General features: G+C 34.1%; 1 protein-coding gene across 1 annotated transcript; it reads left to right on the top strand.

Moving 5' to 3' along the window:
• Positions 1 to 615: 615 nt before the first annotated feature.
• Positions 616 to 8,493, top strand: LOC108987395 (E3 ubiquitin protein ligase RIN2-like). Its single transcript, XM_018960299.2, has 13 exons — positions 616 to 768; positions 1,129 to 1,626; positions 3,003 to 3,080; positions 3,852 to 3,938; positions 4,037 to 4,158; positions 4,870 to 4,966; positions 5,067 to 5,172; positions 6,033 to 6,190; positions 6,297 to 6,434; positions 6,510 to 6,577; positions 6,664 to 6,894; positions 7,538 to 7,919; positions 8,141 to 8,493. Exons 2-13 carry the CDS (start codon positions 1,387 to 1,389, stop codon positions 8,195 to 8,197), a joined length of 1,764 nt encoding a protein of 587 aa, XP_018815844.1. The 5' UTR covers positions 616 to 768; positions 1,129 to 1,386; the 3' UTR covers positions 8,198 to 8,493.
• Positions 8,494 to 14,658: the final 6,165 nt, after the last annotated feature.

A 14,658-nucleotide genomic window follows, 5' to 3' on the forward strand; every position in this document is an offset into this window, starting at 1 on the left:
AGCTAGGGAATGGTCAAAACTCACAAGTGACCGAGAGTTGTATTATTATTATTGTATTTTTTGTTGAATATTTTTAAAATATGAATACTTGATAGTTTTTAAGTTATTCGTACAATTAATTATCATTTTATATAATATTAATAAAAAGGGCATAACATGCTTAAAAACCCACAACCAAAAGATTTATTGATAAATATGTTTTTATAAAATAATATTTTTATAAGTCAATATTATAATTTACTTAAAATATGGTTGAGTAAATGATTGTTAAAAAAGTTGTGTTTATTATTTATTTATTTTGTTAATGCTACCCCACTAAGGAATCTAACAACTAATTAAAATGTAGAGACTACCACCGTTAGATCATATGCTCAGTTTGTGCAAATAGAATTAAGAAATTTCATATCAATAATAATATGTCATTTTCTATAAAAATTAAGATATTTTATAACAAATATCTGATATATTTTTAAAGCGTAAAGAACTGCAGCTTTGAATTTAAAAAATATAAATAATATTAGTGACGTGATTAAAGAGAAAAAGTACGCAAATTCTAGGATACTATGATGCTAACTTTATACCCAAATAAATGGACACAATACACATTATATTCAAACTTGTTCAGGATATTTTGGCCATCTCGCTTCGGCATGCCGCAAGAACTGACCAGACGTAGAAATCTCTCTCCGTCTCTGCAAGATGCGATTCTGATGAAAATTGCAGAAACCCATGTCGAAGCACCCCCTGCATCGTTTTAGATCGAATCAGGTCCGTCATGTGTTTAATCTCTTCTCAAAATCTTCCTCAATTATTCCATAAAAATATCACAATTTAGAGATCATAGATAAAGTTTCCGAATTCATATTTCCTCAATATATCCATTTTCTAATTCTATTTTACGGAAGGTTTAATTTTTTGGGATTTACCTAAATTCACGTTTCCCGTTTTGCAATTGGAATTCTTAAACATTTTTTTTTTGTTGATTTTCACTTCGACACCGGGATTTCTCTGTTCACGTATCTGTGAATTGAATTTAACTGTTATACTGCAGATTTGGATTCTTCTATATTCAAATAAAGAAAAAACAGGGGAATAGAGAACTAAAATTTCTGACTTTTTATGTTCTAGGTGTTTGGGTTTGGAAGAAATGAGAAATTCACAGCCTTTTACACATTATCTTAGCGAAAAACAGAGCTTTTTCACTTCATCTTGGGCGGTTGTAGGTCCATTGCAGTAAGTTTTGGTGGGCTTCGAAGCTACCTTAATGTTTTTGCCACTTCAATGCTTAATCGTGATTCTAATCGTCAACGATCTATGCCGATGACGTTCTGATGAAAACTTGGGAGTTGGGTACTGGTAAAGAGGCTGAATATATTGTCAACACAAATGGGTGTGCGCTACATAGCCATCTCGGTGTTGTCTACGATGCTAAGCTTTGTTGGCCTGCAATTTTGGATGGAATTGACTTTAGATGAGCTAAAATCGGATGGGCTAATCACTGAGAATTTTATTCACTCAGAGAATGCAAGCCGTGTCGTTGAGCTGCTTTTTGGTTCTTATGCCGCCATTGCCCTGCTGACAACTTTCGTGCTCAATGTCTTTGTTTTACTTGTTCTGTGTCTTAAGGTATGCTTGCTATTTCATTTTGGTGCTTTTGATACCAATCAAGCCTCAGTTGATCAATGAACAATTTAAACCGGATTGCATGTTCAGTAAGGCAATGTGTGGTAGAGAAACCTAACTAATTGCATTTATCTTATGTATACCAAGATTATAGTGGTTAATTGGTATCGTTGTTAAATCCATTGTATGTATATATTATTGTTGTTGACATAGGACTTGTTTTTTTGTTTTTTTTAATATTATTTTTAACGAAGAAGGCAAGCCTTTTCTACATGTTTTTTCGTTGTTAGTATTTTTTTTTTATCAAAATGTGCATTTTACTTGGCAATGTCATGGTGATTGAGTGATGAAAAGCATGCTAAGAATCAATTTTACTATATAAGTGACTGCAAACGGGTATAATTCTGTGAAAAAACTGAGTTGATTGTGTTTTCTGTAAAGAAGGCCAATTTATATACACCTATTGCATGCCATTGGTTTAGGTGAAAACCCGCTTTCCATAGGTTTCAGGAAAGGGGGCATCTATTTTATTTTATTTTCTTTGGGGAGTTTGGTGTTCAGCTGTTCTGGCAAGATAATTGGGTTTATAATTGCATCTAACTATGATTCCCTCAGCTTATCCTCTGCAAGCTGGGTTCTTTGCTTTTTGTAAAAGCCTCAAGAAACAAATTATAGTAAGTGTATGCCATAGGAAATAGATACATCTTAAGTGTGATGGCTATAGTTAAAATCAGAATGGAATTGGTCATCTGAAAGCTTTGCTATCAATCTGGCAATCTGTTTCGATGCTTATGACATATAATTATACAAGTAGTCTTGTCATGCCAGCATCTAGATCTCCTTTTGATATGTATAATCCCTGGTCTAGAGCCACTTATGTGAACTCAACAATTTGAAATAGGATTATGGCTTTGATTTCGATTTAATAGATTTAACACTAAAATTCACTCATGATTCGGAACGATAGTCGTGAAACTAGATATAGTTTCAAGATAAAATTTGGAAATCTTATAATGATGGAGACTGGAATTAGAATTCCTGGTGGAACAAAGGTCTAGCCCCATGGACTAGTTGTTTGGTGGTGTCTTATTCATATTAGACTGAAAATCATATCGCAAGTTATGTAATTATTTAGGAAGTCAACTGAAGTCTGAAAATCTTATTGAAAGTTTTATGCAATTAATTAGGAAGTCAACTGAAGAAACGCGAATTGATGATTATAGAAGTTGTTTATGGAGTCTATATGTAAGATGCATGGGCTATTCTTTTGCACTGACCAAATACAATTGAAATAGTTAATGAGATCTTCATGAAACTTATGAAATTTAATGACCAATAACATTGTCTTGACAATCATGGTTTATATTTTTCATATGCAGACTATATTCTTTGCGGAGTTGTATCCTTCTGAAACTAGGAAATTGTTGGAACGTCTTATCAATTATGTTATTTACAAGGTAAACTTTTAAAATTGTTGAAAACAGATATATTTTGATGATGATTAATGGTGATGCACATATCACTTTTATTTGTTGCAAACAAATATATTTTTATGATTATTATGAAGGCATCTTTCTAGATATCACCTCTGCCAAATCAAAGGATAGAATTAATGTTCTAGTGCTTCAAATGATTGGGGTTTGTTTCATATTCGGCCTGTACATGGTAATAAATACATATAGGAAAATTGTTGTCTCTGTTCTCCACTTTTGTATTTTAGAGTTAATGCCTCAGTGAAAGTGTCAATACCTCAATGAAAGTGTCAATACCTCAATGAAAGTGCTTCTGGGATAACAAGTGTTGACAAAAATTAGAAGTATTAACTTTATTATTGTTATCATTATTATTTGTGTTGCATACCGTGTCAACTTAGCCCTTAACTTTTAAAAATTGATATGGTAAGAGATAATTGGTTGGTGCAGACAATGGGGCTTGTAGGAAGTCTTTATAGAATTTAAATTTATCTACACACACACACACACACACACACACACACACACATCTTTGATGTTGTCTTGATATATTTGCTATCTTTACCCTTTTTTCAATATTTATGCTAATGGCCATCAGGCCAAATGGCACCCAAACCCCTGGAAGAATGGGGTGGTTGATAATTTCATGCAATCAGGTCCCACTAGGGGCTTATTTTGATTACCAATCAAGATAAAATAGATCAATGTTTATGGTTCAGTAATCCGTTTATTTTTGTTGATGAATTTATTGAGCAGGGGACATTTCTACCACTGGTTGTTCCACCAACAATATATCAAGCAGGCTTATGGTCAATCTGGTTGACTGTGCTATGTTCTTTAAAGGTACATAAGACAATATTCCATGATGGGAATGTTGGTATTAGTTGTTGATACGAAAAATGAGTGGCATATTTCCTAACTATCTGCTAGTTATTACCCAGATGTTTCAAGCTTTGGCCAGAGATCGACTTGAACGCTTGAATGCATCTCCTTCTGCTACCCCTTGGGCATATTTTCGTGTATATTCTGTCTTATTGCTGGTCCTCTCTGTTGACTATTTTTGGTATGGTTTAATTCCCCCTCTTTCTCAAGCTGAGGTTCAACAAACTAATTTTTCCTTTATTTACATTTTTTGGCAGTTTTCTTTGTCGTTTTCCTTTATTTTATTTTATTTTCTGGTTTTGTTGTGTGGACGAGTTGAGGGCTGTTTGGAAGGTTTGAGTGTCTGGATGCTAGTAAGTAAACATGTAATTGGGTGCCACATTCGATCAGGTGTGCTTTATGCCATTTGTCAAATTCTGGAGTATCAGAATTTTAGAAGGGATTTCTTCATTGTTGCTTGCTAAGTACAGAATGGTAGCCTGTTTCAGTATTCGACTAGGCTTCAAGAAAGTGCTTGATAGGTTTTTGGTCAGCAGGCTAGATGATTCACTTTTATTTATGTGGGACCACCCTATGATATTTAGTTATTCATGTTCTTTCAGGAATCATGTTGATTGCTCTAGCTGGCTGTGTAGTGAGTTTTATCCGTTTAAGGAATATAAAATGGGTGTTGAAATTGTTACCATATACCTTAGGCTTCATTGTTGATAGTGTCCCTTAGGCTTCTGTGGTGGTTATATACATGCTTCTTTGTGTAAAACAAAATGGAGACCATGAATGAATAGAAGTTAATAATATTAAGAGCTTTTGTTCTTTCTCATTTCCTATTCTCTCCTTCCATATCTACACTGTCCTTTTGTTTTTCTTATATATACTTTTATTTCTTGAGCAGGATTAGGCTATGCCTGGTAACATATAGAACGCTGGGTTCATCTATGTTTCTTTTGTTATTCTTTGAGCCTTTCAGTATTGCTTTTGAAACACTGCAGGTAATGTTATTAAAACACATCTTGGCAACTTTTTCATGGTCAGATCCTTTGAGATGTCTGTACTCAGGTTGTTGTCTGGTTTGTGAAATATGCTATGTAGGCAATTTTAGTTCATGGATTTCAGTTGCTTGATATATGGCTCCATCATTCAGCAGTGAGCAGTGCAAACTGCCAAAGGTTCAAACTTTTTGATTCATCAGCAGCAGGTAGTCTATAAAATTTCAAACTTTCTGATTCATCAGCAGCAGGTAGTTTATAAAATTTCAATTTCACTATCTTAGGCCATGATGTGTCTACCCAACACATCCACCTGCCATATAATGAAAATTAAGTAAGAAGTCTAAGAAAAAGGAATGGTAAGGAAAATGGTACATGCACACCATGCATTCTAAATCCGACATGTTTGTATTCTTTTCTTGTTTTTCATTTGTATTAAGCCCTTCCTACAGCTGATTTTGGCTTGCCCAAAAATGAACTTAACCATCTCAAAAGATAAACTCTCTCTCTCTCTCTCTCTCTCTCTCTCTCTCTCTCCTAGTTATTTGCATTTATTTGCTTTTCCTATTATTGCCTCTCAATGTGTATAGTTAGTATAATTGTTACGTAAAGTAGGAGTATACGCATACATTTCGGGCACAATTGAAAAAGGGTGAACAAACTATTTTGTGGGTTACATTGAAAAATACACTGTAAATTTAGCGAGTGCTTGTCAAATGTGAAATTAATTTCTTCTTTAGATAGTGGTGGAAAAAAATGAATAGTGAACCACACAGTATAGGTAATGGGGATTTTTTGAAAGATGCTTAAAGTTTGTGGTTAATATTGAGGGGTATAATTGGAGTTAGTAACAAGTGGAATAAGTGGCTATATGTCCACCATCATTGGTGGGTAATTTTTGAATCCACCACTCAATTAGACAGTGAGGCAACGGCTATGACTGAGTGGAAAATGTTGTTAACATGAAGTACACCAAACCCTCAAATTGAATGTGAAAAACGTGATTTTATTTAATTTAAGCTGATTGTGGTGAATTTAATTTTTCCTGACTAAGGAGTGTTGACTGCAGGTTCATTATCGGAATGGAAAGGCATTCTTCTTCGGTATTTGGGTTTTGCCCTGGACATGGCGACATTTTTAACGGCACTTGGTCATTACGTGCATATTTGGTGGCTTCATGGCGTGGCATTCCATATCGTGGATGCAATCCTTTTCCTAAATATACGTGTAAATATTTTATAGCTATTTGACTATTCGAATATGCATTTGATTTTGTTATTTGAATCACAATGTATTGTTCAGTCAGTATTGATTCCATAAATATTGTGATCAGGCCTTGCTAAGTGCTATTTTGAAGCGTATAAAAGGATTCATCAAATTGAGAAAAGCTCTAGGTACTCTTCATGCTGCCCTTCCTGATGCAACAACTGAAGAGCTACAAGCATATGATGATGAATGTGCCATCTGTAGGGTATGATTAGATCTTCTTTTTTTTACTATTTGGTTATGATTCATCCCTTGAAGTTGATGAACTGGCCAATGACAGGAACCCATGGCTAGGGCTAAAAAACTACACTGCAGGCATCTTTTTCATCTTGCATGCTTGAGATCTTGGTATGACTCATAATTTTGGTATTTTACACCCTTTGCTTTCCTATTCTCAAGCATGTGAGTCACGTAAATTTACTCATTGATTCCAGGTTGGATCAAGGTTTGAGTGAGACTTATTCGTGTCCCACGTGTCGAAAGCCGCTTTTTGGTACCAGACCTGAAAATGAAGCTAACCCCCATACTGGAGAAGTTTTGAGTGATGAGCTGCTTGCCCATCAAATAAGTGCTGGACTGGATCGGCAAAACACTTCTGGACATTCCCTACCCGCGGGAGTATTTCCAAATCAGACACAGAACTCTCTAGAAGGCAGCCCTTGGAGGTTCATTTACAATATATTATTGTAGTATCTCTTGCTTGCCTTGAATAAGTAGACCTTGCTGCCTCTGTCTTAAAATCATCTCTTTGACAAACTGGCATTGGAATCCCCTTACATAGATCATCAGAGTTTTGTTTTGATTTTTTGTTTTTTGTTTTTTTCTAAATATTTTGAGGTGAAGACGGTGTTATAGCTCCTGAGAAGTTTGGACCTAAGTTTGGGATATCCCCTGTCCACCAACTCTACCAGCTGTCCAGCTGGCATCTCAGATCAGATGTTGGTTAGAGAGAAGCCTTCTTCAGGCTTTTGCTGAAAACTAAAAATTTTGTACCTATAAATAATGACTCACGTAATAAAATACTTCATGGCTGGCTACATACAGAAGTGCAATTTCTGAAAAAGAAAAAAAAAATCAAAGAAGAGTCTTTAGAAATTTCATATGCAATAACAATATAGCTGTTTATAGTTTATACTCTTCCAGAACAGTTTGATTTCTTGAAGTTGCATAAACCTGTTCCCTTGAATGTAATTTCAGTGACCTCAAACACCATATGACAAGCAATTTGTATGCATGGGTGTTTTTGCAGTAAGTTAATCACTTTTTCTTATTTCTTTTATGGAAACATTTTCTCCTTTTGCTCCATAGGAGTGCTGGACTGGATTCAAGTTGGTTGCATGCTTGGCCAAGCCAGGGTGTTGACGGAGCTGGACCCTCTACTGCTGTCAGATCCGTTGGATTAGGGAGAGTTCAGATGATGATGAGGCATCTTGCATCTGTAGGAGAAACCTATGCGCAGACCGCCCTTGATGATGGTGCTTGGAGCCTTTGGCCTGCGAATCCCTCTCAGCCTCCCACAACTGGTTCACCAACCCCTCCTGCTGGTGGCGGCAGATACATTGGAGGTGCTAGTGGTTTACATATGAGGACTGCCTCACACCCTGCAAATGACAATATAGCGAACATGCTTGCCATGGCTGAGACCGTAAGGGAGGTTTTGCCACACATGCCTGATGACATAATTTTCCAGGTATAACTTGGATTTGCATGTTGTCTCTAAGCTCTCTAAAGTTGGGTGTCAAGTTAGTACCTGAAGCTTGGTATATACCATATATATATGTATAGTTTTCTCCTTAGAATCTGGGTTCAAATCTAACTTAGAATGGAAGCTTTTGAGATTGAATTCTTTTTTTCATTTCTTTTGTAAGAATTGTCTAATCTGTTTAATTTCCAATGCATCAAAACTTTCAGGACCTACAGCAAACAAATTCTGTCGCTGCCACTGTGAATAATCTTCTCCAAATGTGAGTATATCTTTGGTCGTAACATGTTCAGTACTTCTCGGACGAGGTTCCTGGTTCATCGTATGCCTCCTAAAGGTTTGTTGGCATGCACAGCTTGTGGTGGTCAAATTACCTGAGTTTTTTCTTTTTTTGAATTTCTCTATACCCTCTTTTAAAAACATACATTAAGTTTCTTTCCTTTGTATATAAAGGCAATCAGTTGTATTTTGTGAAGAAAAACGGCGCTAATGTATCTTTTTTCCTGGGACAAATAAAATTGCTATTCATGATGATAAATTTGTGGATGGTGGCCTTTCTCTATCCTCTTCGACTGTAGAGGAAATACTTTAGGAAGTTATGCATTGGCACACTGTATTGCTAAATCGAGCACTTATATCCAATAGTTTGTAAGGGATTCAGAGTAAGTTTTGATGGAAAATTTTTCCAAGGGTAATGCTGGGCATCAGCCGGAAGCCGTAGCACACCCTTCATAAATTTTTTTTTTTTTCCTTCAACTCAACACGGTGTGTTGAGGATGTAGGCTGATGTTTTTCATTTCTCTTTTCCCAAATTTGCCACTTTGGTGGAGAGCTTGTCACCAAAATTGCCAGGCCAGTTCCCAAATCATGCAATATTTCTAAAGACGGTGAATGTATTGATTATGCTGCCCTTTTATTTATAGGTATACTGAAAATACAGTGCCAATTTATAATCCATAATAAATCATCCATTTCCGCGCTTATGGATTGAATAAACGTGAAAAATGATTAAAATATTAAAATGCTCCTGATATAATACCAATCAAATATCGTGTGGATTAGTTAGTCATAGGTGCATGCAACGCCACCACGAAGACACAAGGGCACAGAGAGCCGACCAAGAATGCTGCGCTTTTAGGAAACACACGACTTCTAGTGGGGTACTGCACTATTTCGTGCTCAAACTCCAAGCCAGTCTTTGCCTGGCCGACCTTCCAACCCTCAACAGCAAACATCGGTTCTTAATCTCGGGTTTCACTTCGATCTTGTTTAGGTTCGAAGTTAGGGTAATTTGACCCTTGTTTTTAAACTATAACAAAAAAGTTAAAAACTAACTAATCTGCACTGCACCCTTTTAACCCAACATGCTCAAAACTTCCTTTCTGGTTTTAATTTCTCTGTCCATTTCAACTTTTCTCACCACATCCCGTTTCCAGAGGACCCGGCCGCTAGCTAGTTATTGCCTCTAGAGTAAGTGATGACGCATGTGAATCCCAATCAAACCATTCTCGTTTTCAATTTGGTTTATTCTCCGACGAAGAATTTAAGATTATTATATGCTCTTACATTAGAAAAAGGATCGAGGACGATGCTCCTGTCATATTAAAGGGAGCAGCCCGACAGGACAAGCCCTTAACAAACACTATAGGCTTAAAAAAATGCATGTGTTTTGCCGTAACCAGAGGATGTTATTAAAAAACAAATATTATTTTGATGTTTTCAAACGTAGTCAATCAACTTTAAAGTCAAGTAATCGAGTTTCGAACTTATATAGACAACATATATGTTTTTGTGGTACTAACATATATATATATTTATATATATGTATATGTAGTTCACTAGTACAAGAAGACACAGAGACTGAGAGAAGATGCGGATTTTGATTACTGGCCTGCATTATGGCTACGCGCGCAACTACTGGAGAAAAGTGCATGTAGCAGTCATTTTGATAGAAAACATATAACACCATTTGGGAATAGAGGGATATGATGGTCTTCCATTTCTGTCAATATGTTGATGGATTATCGACCAAAATTTCAACGTCCGGTGCAATCCTAGTTAACCTCGAACGTCGCAAACTCTTCAACAAGACAAGCACAAACACAGGAAGAGCGTTTCATGATCATGTTCTGTTTTCTTCGTTATTTTTGATAGGTTATCTCTCCCAGCTTTTCTTATCTGATCAATGCATTTACCAAAACCTAATATATATTTGATGATCTGCAACATGTCTTCTCCAATATGCATGAATTAAGAACAACAAAAGAGAATTGTGGTAGTGAGACTCCAGTCTTTCCCCTCAAGCACGTCATGATGGCCATCCAGAGCATAGTCTAGTAAAAGAATTAAAAGGATTTTTTGCTCCCTTCTCAAGAAGACGGGCTCAGCACTTGTGGCCGTTAAATTTTACCCTAATCAATGCATTCAACACGTTAAATAAAAACTAAAGCTAATGAAATTAAAGAGCTAAGTATAATGGTATAAGTACTTATGTTCTAACAGCATATATAGAATAATCGAATGATAAAATTTTTGTCTAGGTGAAAAGGTGCGGGGTGCAACAAACACGGAACCACTTAAGCGTGATGATCAAGTTAAACGACACTGTTTGGAGGTTTTCGTTGAGAACAAAACGGGCTGGCTCTAGCTTCTAGATTAATTATTAATACCTACTCTCTGTTTGTCTTTGACTTCCTACACTCTATGGGTAGAGATTTCCTCATCAGTAACATGTTCATCGTGGACTTTTTTTACTGCATTCCCTGGTATTTTGGAAAAAAGGCTTAATTAGCGTGTGGACTTCCTTAATTATTTAAACTTAGATTAAATTAAGTTAGTAGAATATATAAAACAATAGAAAGGAAGCTATAAATACAATAAATTATTGATATTAATTTATTTATGTAATAAATTATATATGATAGAGAATAAATTATATTAGCGTATATAAATATATGCTGCATGAGTATGGTAATTAATATCAGAGAAACAATAAAAATACAATGCTCCTTCTTGCGTACTCTTAGGCCCTCGAATGGTTATACAGTTTAGAAAAAATGAGATGATATATTTTATTGAAAGTTAAATAAAATATTATTATAATATAAAATTATAATATTATTTTTAGTTTAGAATTTGAAAAAGTTAAATTATTTATTTTATTTTATGTGAGAGTTTAAAAAAATTGTAATGATTATATTAAATGAGATGATATGAGATAGTTTAACCAAATCAACCCTTAATTCCTTCGAAGTACTTAATTTATGAAAGTATAACACAAAATCTTTCGCAACGCTACAAAAAAAATTAGTATTTGTGATCAATTATTTATAACGAGAATGACTATTTGTAATGAAAACAAACTTATTTTAATTAGAAGGAAATAATTATTTTGTTAAAAATAAGTATTCATGAATAAACAATTTTCTTGTAATGATACGAGTAAATAACTAGCTAGAATTGAAAATGCCAAACCACATGCAGGTCGTTCTCAAAACAAAAATTACTCTAATATTTCTAGTTCTCCGCACGGGCAGTACCCTATTAATATCAAATCAATAATTATATAAATCAAATTAAAATAATATCAAATCATTTATATTATCTCCGCATAGGACAGCCTGAACTTTGTCTCTTACAATTACAAAGCCAGTCCACCTTATAATATATTTACAGTATATATTTCCCAATTACCCCCCCCCACTTCTCTTTCCAACTTTAACAGTCTTGAAAGACTACTCATCCCACTGATCATGATCATGTCCATCATATGTACTTTCTTCGTCTTCCTCCTGTGCCTTTCCATGTACGCGTGCAATGCTCGCAATCTTGGAGTGGTCGATAAGGTTTCCAGCTTAGAGTTCGTTGTTTCTGACAAGGTTGGACCTCTTGTGCATGCTTTTATATTTCCCATTTTCTTCGCTAATTTCTTTAGGCTATTTCTGAAAACTTAAAAGACTTTGACGTTTTCTCTTTGGTCAGATTTTATTATTAACTGTTGATCTACTCTCGCACTACTGCCTGTGAGGCTGCGATAGATTTTGCTCTCTAGCTAGCTAGAAGAAATTTGTTTACTCATTTTTATCTTCTGCATGGGGTGCATGTTAAATCAGGTTCAGCTTAAAGCGGAATCAATTCAAGGAAGATCAGGAGCAAATGGGGAGAAGATTGATATTGACATGGTTAAGGCCGGTACTGGTACTGCAACTACACAAAATAAGCAAAAGGACACGTACATCGGAGGGGAAATTCCAGGTCTGGTTCCAGTCAAGCCTATTGTTTCAGTTTCACGCATGCCCCGCAAGAACCTGCACGATGAACATCTCGGCTTTTACTCGGATTATTCTCGGCCTAGAACCCGCCCTCCCTCTCATAACTGAGTATTTTTTCTCTCTTGATTAGCCATTCATATATCCCTCGTTATCTTTCCCTTTTCAATTTCTCGGCCTCAAGTTTCATGATTTTCTATCATAACTTCATTAATCCTTGAGCCTAGCTTGATCATGACCATATAGATAGAAATAACGTCGTACGTACTCGATTAGCAGCAGCCTTATATAGTACAAGGACTATGTATATTTTCAACTTCATCAAAGGAAATTCCTTTTATATATTCTTCTGTTATTTGTACACCAGATGAGATCGATCAATTTATGAATCTATATATTGCATGTGGCGGTCTTCTTCTTCTTCTTCAATTTCTTCCTCTCCATATTATTATCGGAATTATTTTTTTGATAGGGATGGAAAACGTAGGAAGTGAGACTTGTCACGTGGGCTTGCTTAGGGCAAGAAGTAGTACTGTTGAGGTAAATTACTCCAATAATATTGCTTTTGTAGTTATAAATTAGAGGGATCAATAGTGGAAAAATTTTGGGTTAAGGCCTCTTTGGATATAGAGACGGTTTTATCTCATCTAATCATTACAATTTTTTCAAATTCTTATATAAAATATAATAAACAATTCAATTTTTTCAAATATCAAAATAATAATAATATTAAAAAAATAATATTATAACAATATTTTATTCAACTCATCTAAGGCTCCGTTTGGATTCAGAAAGTGTTTCATCTCATCTCATCATGATTACAGCTTTCCCAAATTTTCATACAAAATATAATAAACAATTCAACTTTTTTAAATTTCAATTCAACTTTTTCAAATTTCAAAACAATAATAATATTAAAAAATAATATTCTAACAATATTTTTTTCAACTTTCAACTTTCATCTAAAACTATCTCATCTCATATCTGAATCTAAACCAGCCCTAAAACCATTTTATCTTATCTTACTATTCAAACGAGAAATTATGTAAAGAAGGACGGGCACAACTAGCTAGAAGGGACGGCTCAATATATTTTGTGGCCTAAGGCGACCAATAATTACATGACGCTTTAATTTAAAAATAATAATAATATTTAAATATTAAATTTTTTTAAAATGCAAAACAAATATTAATATTATTTTGATTAATAATATCTACAAGTACTATAACAATTTTAAAGATAATCTAATTTTTCTATAAATAGAGTATTATCCCTTATCCATATATATAGGGGTGCAAATGGTCTGGTTCGGTCCGGTCAGGCGATGGATCAAATATTTTTGGTCCATCATTTTTCCAGACCGGATTGGACCAATAAGCTATCGGTTTGGTTTGGTCCAGTCGGTTAAGCCTATTTTTTTTTAAATAATTAATAAAAAAAATGATTTAAAATACTAAATTAAATTAAGTGACTTATTAATGTGGATTATATAACAAACTCAATTAAAAAATATTTTATATGGTCAATAATAATAAATTAGATGAAAATTATATTATTAATTTATATAATTACTATATAATTAGCTAATTGATATTATATGTTAGTTAATTCATAGAATATTAATAAGTGTTAATAACATATTTAAAATTTTATATTGTTAATAGTGATATGTTAGATGAAGATATATATAAAATATTGTTAATTTATAGAATATTAAAAAGTATTAATAATATATTTAAAATTTTATACTGTTAATTGCACAATTATTATATATAAAATATATATAAAATATTTTATTTTTTTTTATTTTTCATTCGATCCGGTCCCGAAAAATCCTGGACCGTGGACCGGACTGAAATTTTTCGGTCCTCTAAAATATGGACCGGTCTAAGTTTTCGTCCAGTTTGGACCGAAACGGTCGGTCCGGTCCAACCGCACCGTTTATCACCCCTACATATATATACTTCTATTAATACTTCATTATGAAAACAAATAAGGTCATCGATATAAAAATAAACATCATATTTTATAAAATATTCAAGAGTAATATATCATCATTTTGCTACTTCTATTCCAATTTCACTATTGTCCGAAAATTTTTTACATTTTGAATAAGATTTTTTTTAATAAAACTTCTATATTTGTTGGTTTTTTTGACCAAATTTTATCATTTAAGATTGATTTTATTTTAGACAAAAACTTTTCCATCTTTTATGCTAGCCAATATTTTTTCTATAGTTTATTTTTATAGTTTATTTTTTAGGGTCACAATATATATATTTTATCTATTGGGGGCCTACTCAAGGTGGGGGGCCTTAGGCGGTGGCCTTAGTTGCCTACCCCTTGAGCCGGCCCTGTAGCTAGGGCAAGCACATGATCCCGCAGTACACATATTATATATATTTTCGATTATGTATCATTAATAATGGTGAATGTGACAATGGAAAATTGGGTGCATG

Source organism: Juglans regia, chromosome 1 (genome assembly GCF_001411555.2).
Source record: "Juglans regia cultivar Chandler chromosome 1, Walnut 2.0, whole genome shotgun sequence".
NCBI lineage: Eukaryota > Viridiplantae > Streptophyta > Magnoliopsida > Fagales > Juglandaceae > Juglans > Juglans regia.

Bases quoted from the DNA above. Each gene is read 5' to 3' on its own strand.
- LOC108987395 (XM_018960299.2), top strand. From the start codon at position 1,387: ATGGGTGTGCGCTACATAGCCATCTCGGTGTTGTCTACGATGCTAAGC. The intron at 3,081-3,851 runs GTAAACTTTTAA...TTTATTGAGCAG, and splicing joins TCAATTATGTTATTTACAAG to GGGACATTTCTACCACTGGT. The intron at 5,173-6,032 runs GTAGTCTATAAA...TGTTGACTGCAG, and splicing joins TTTTGATTCATCAGCAGCAG to GTTCATTATCGGAATGGAAA.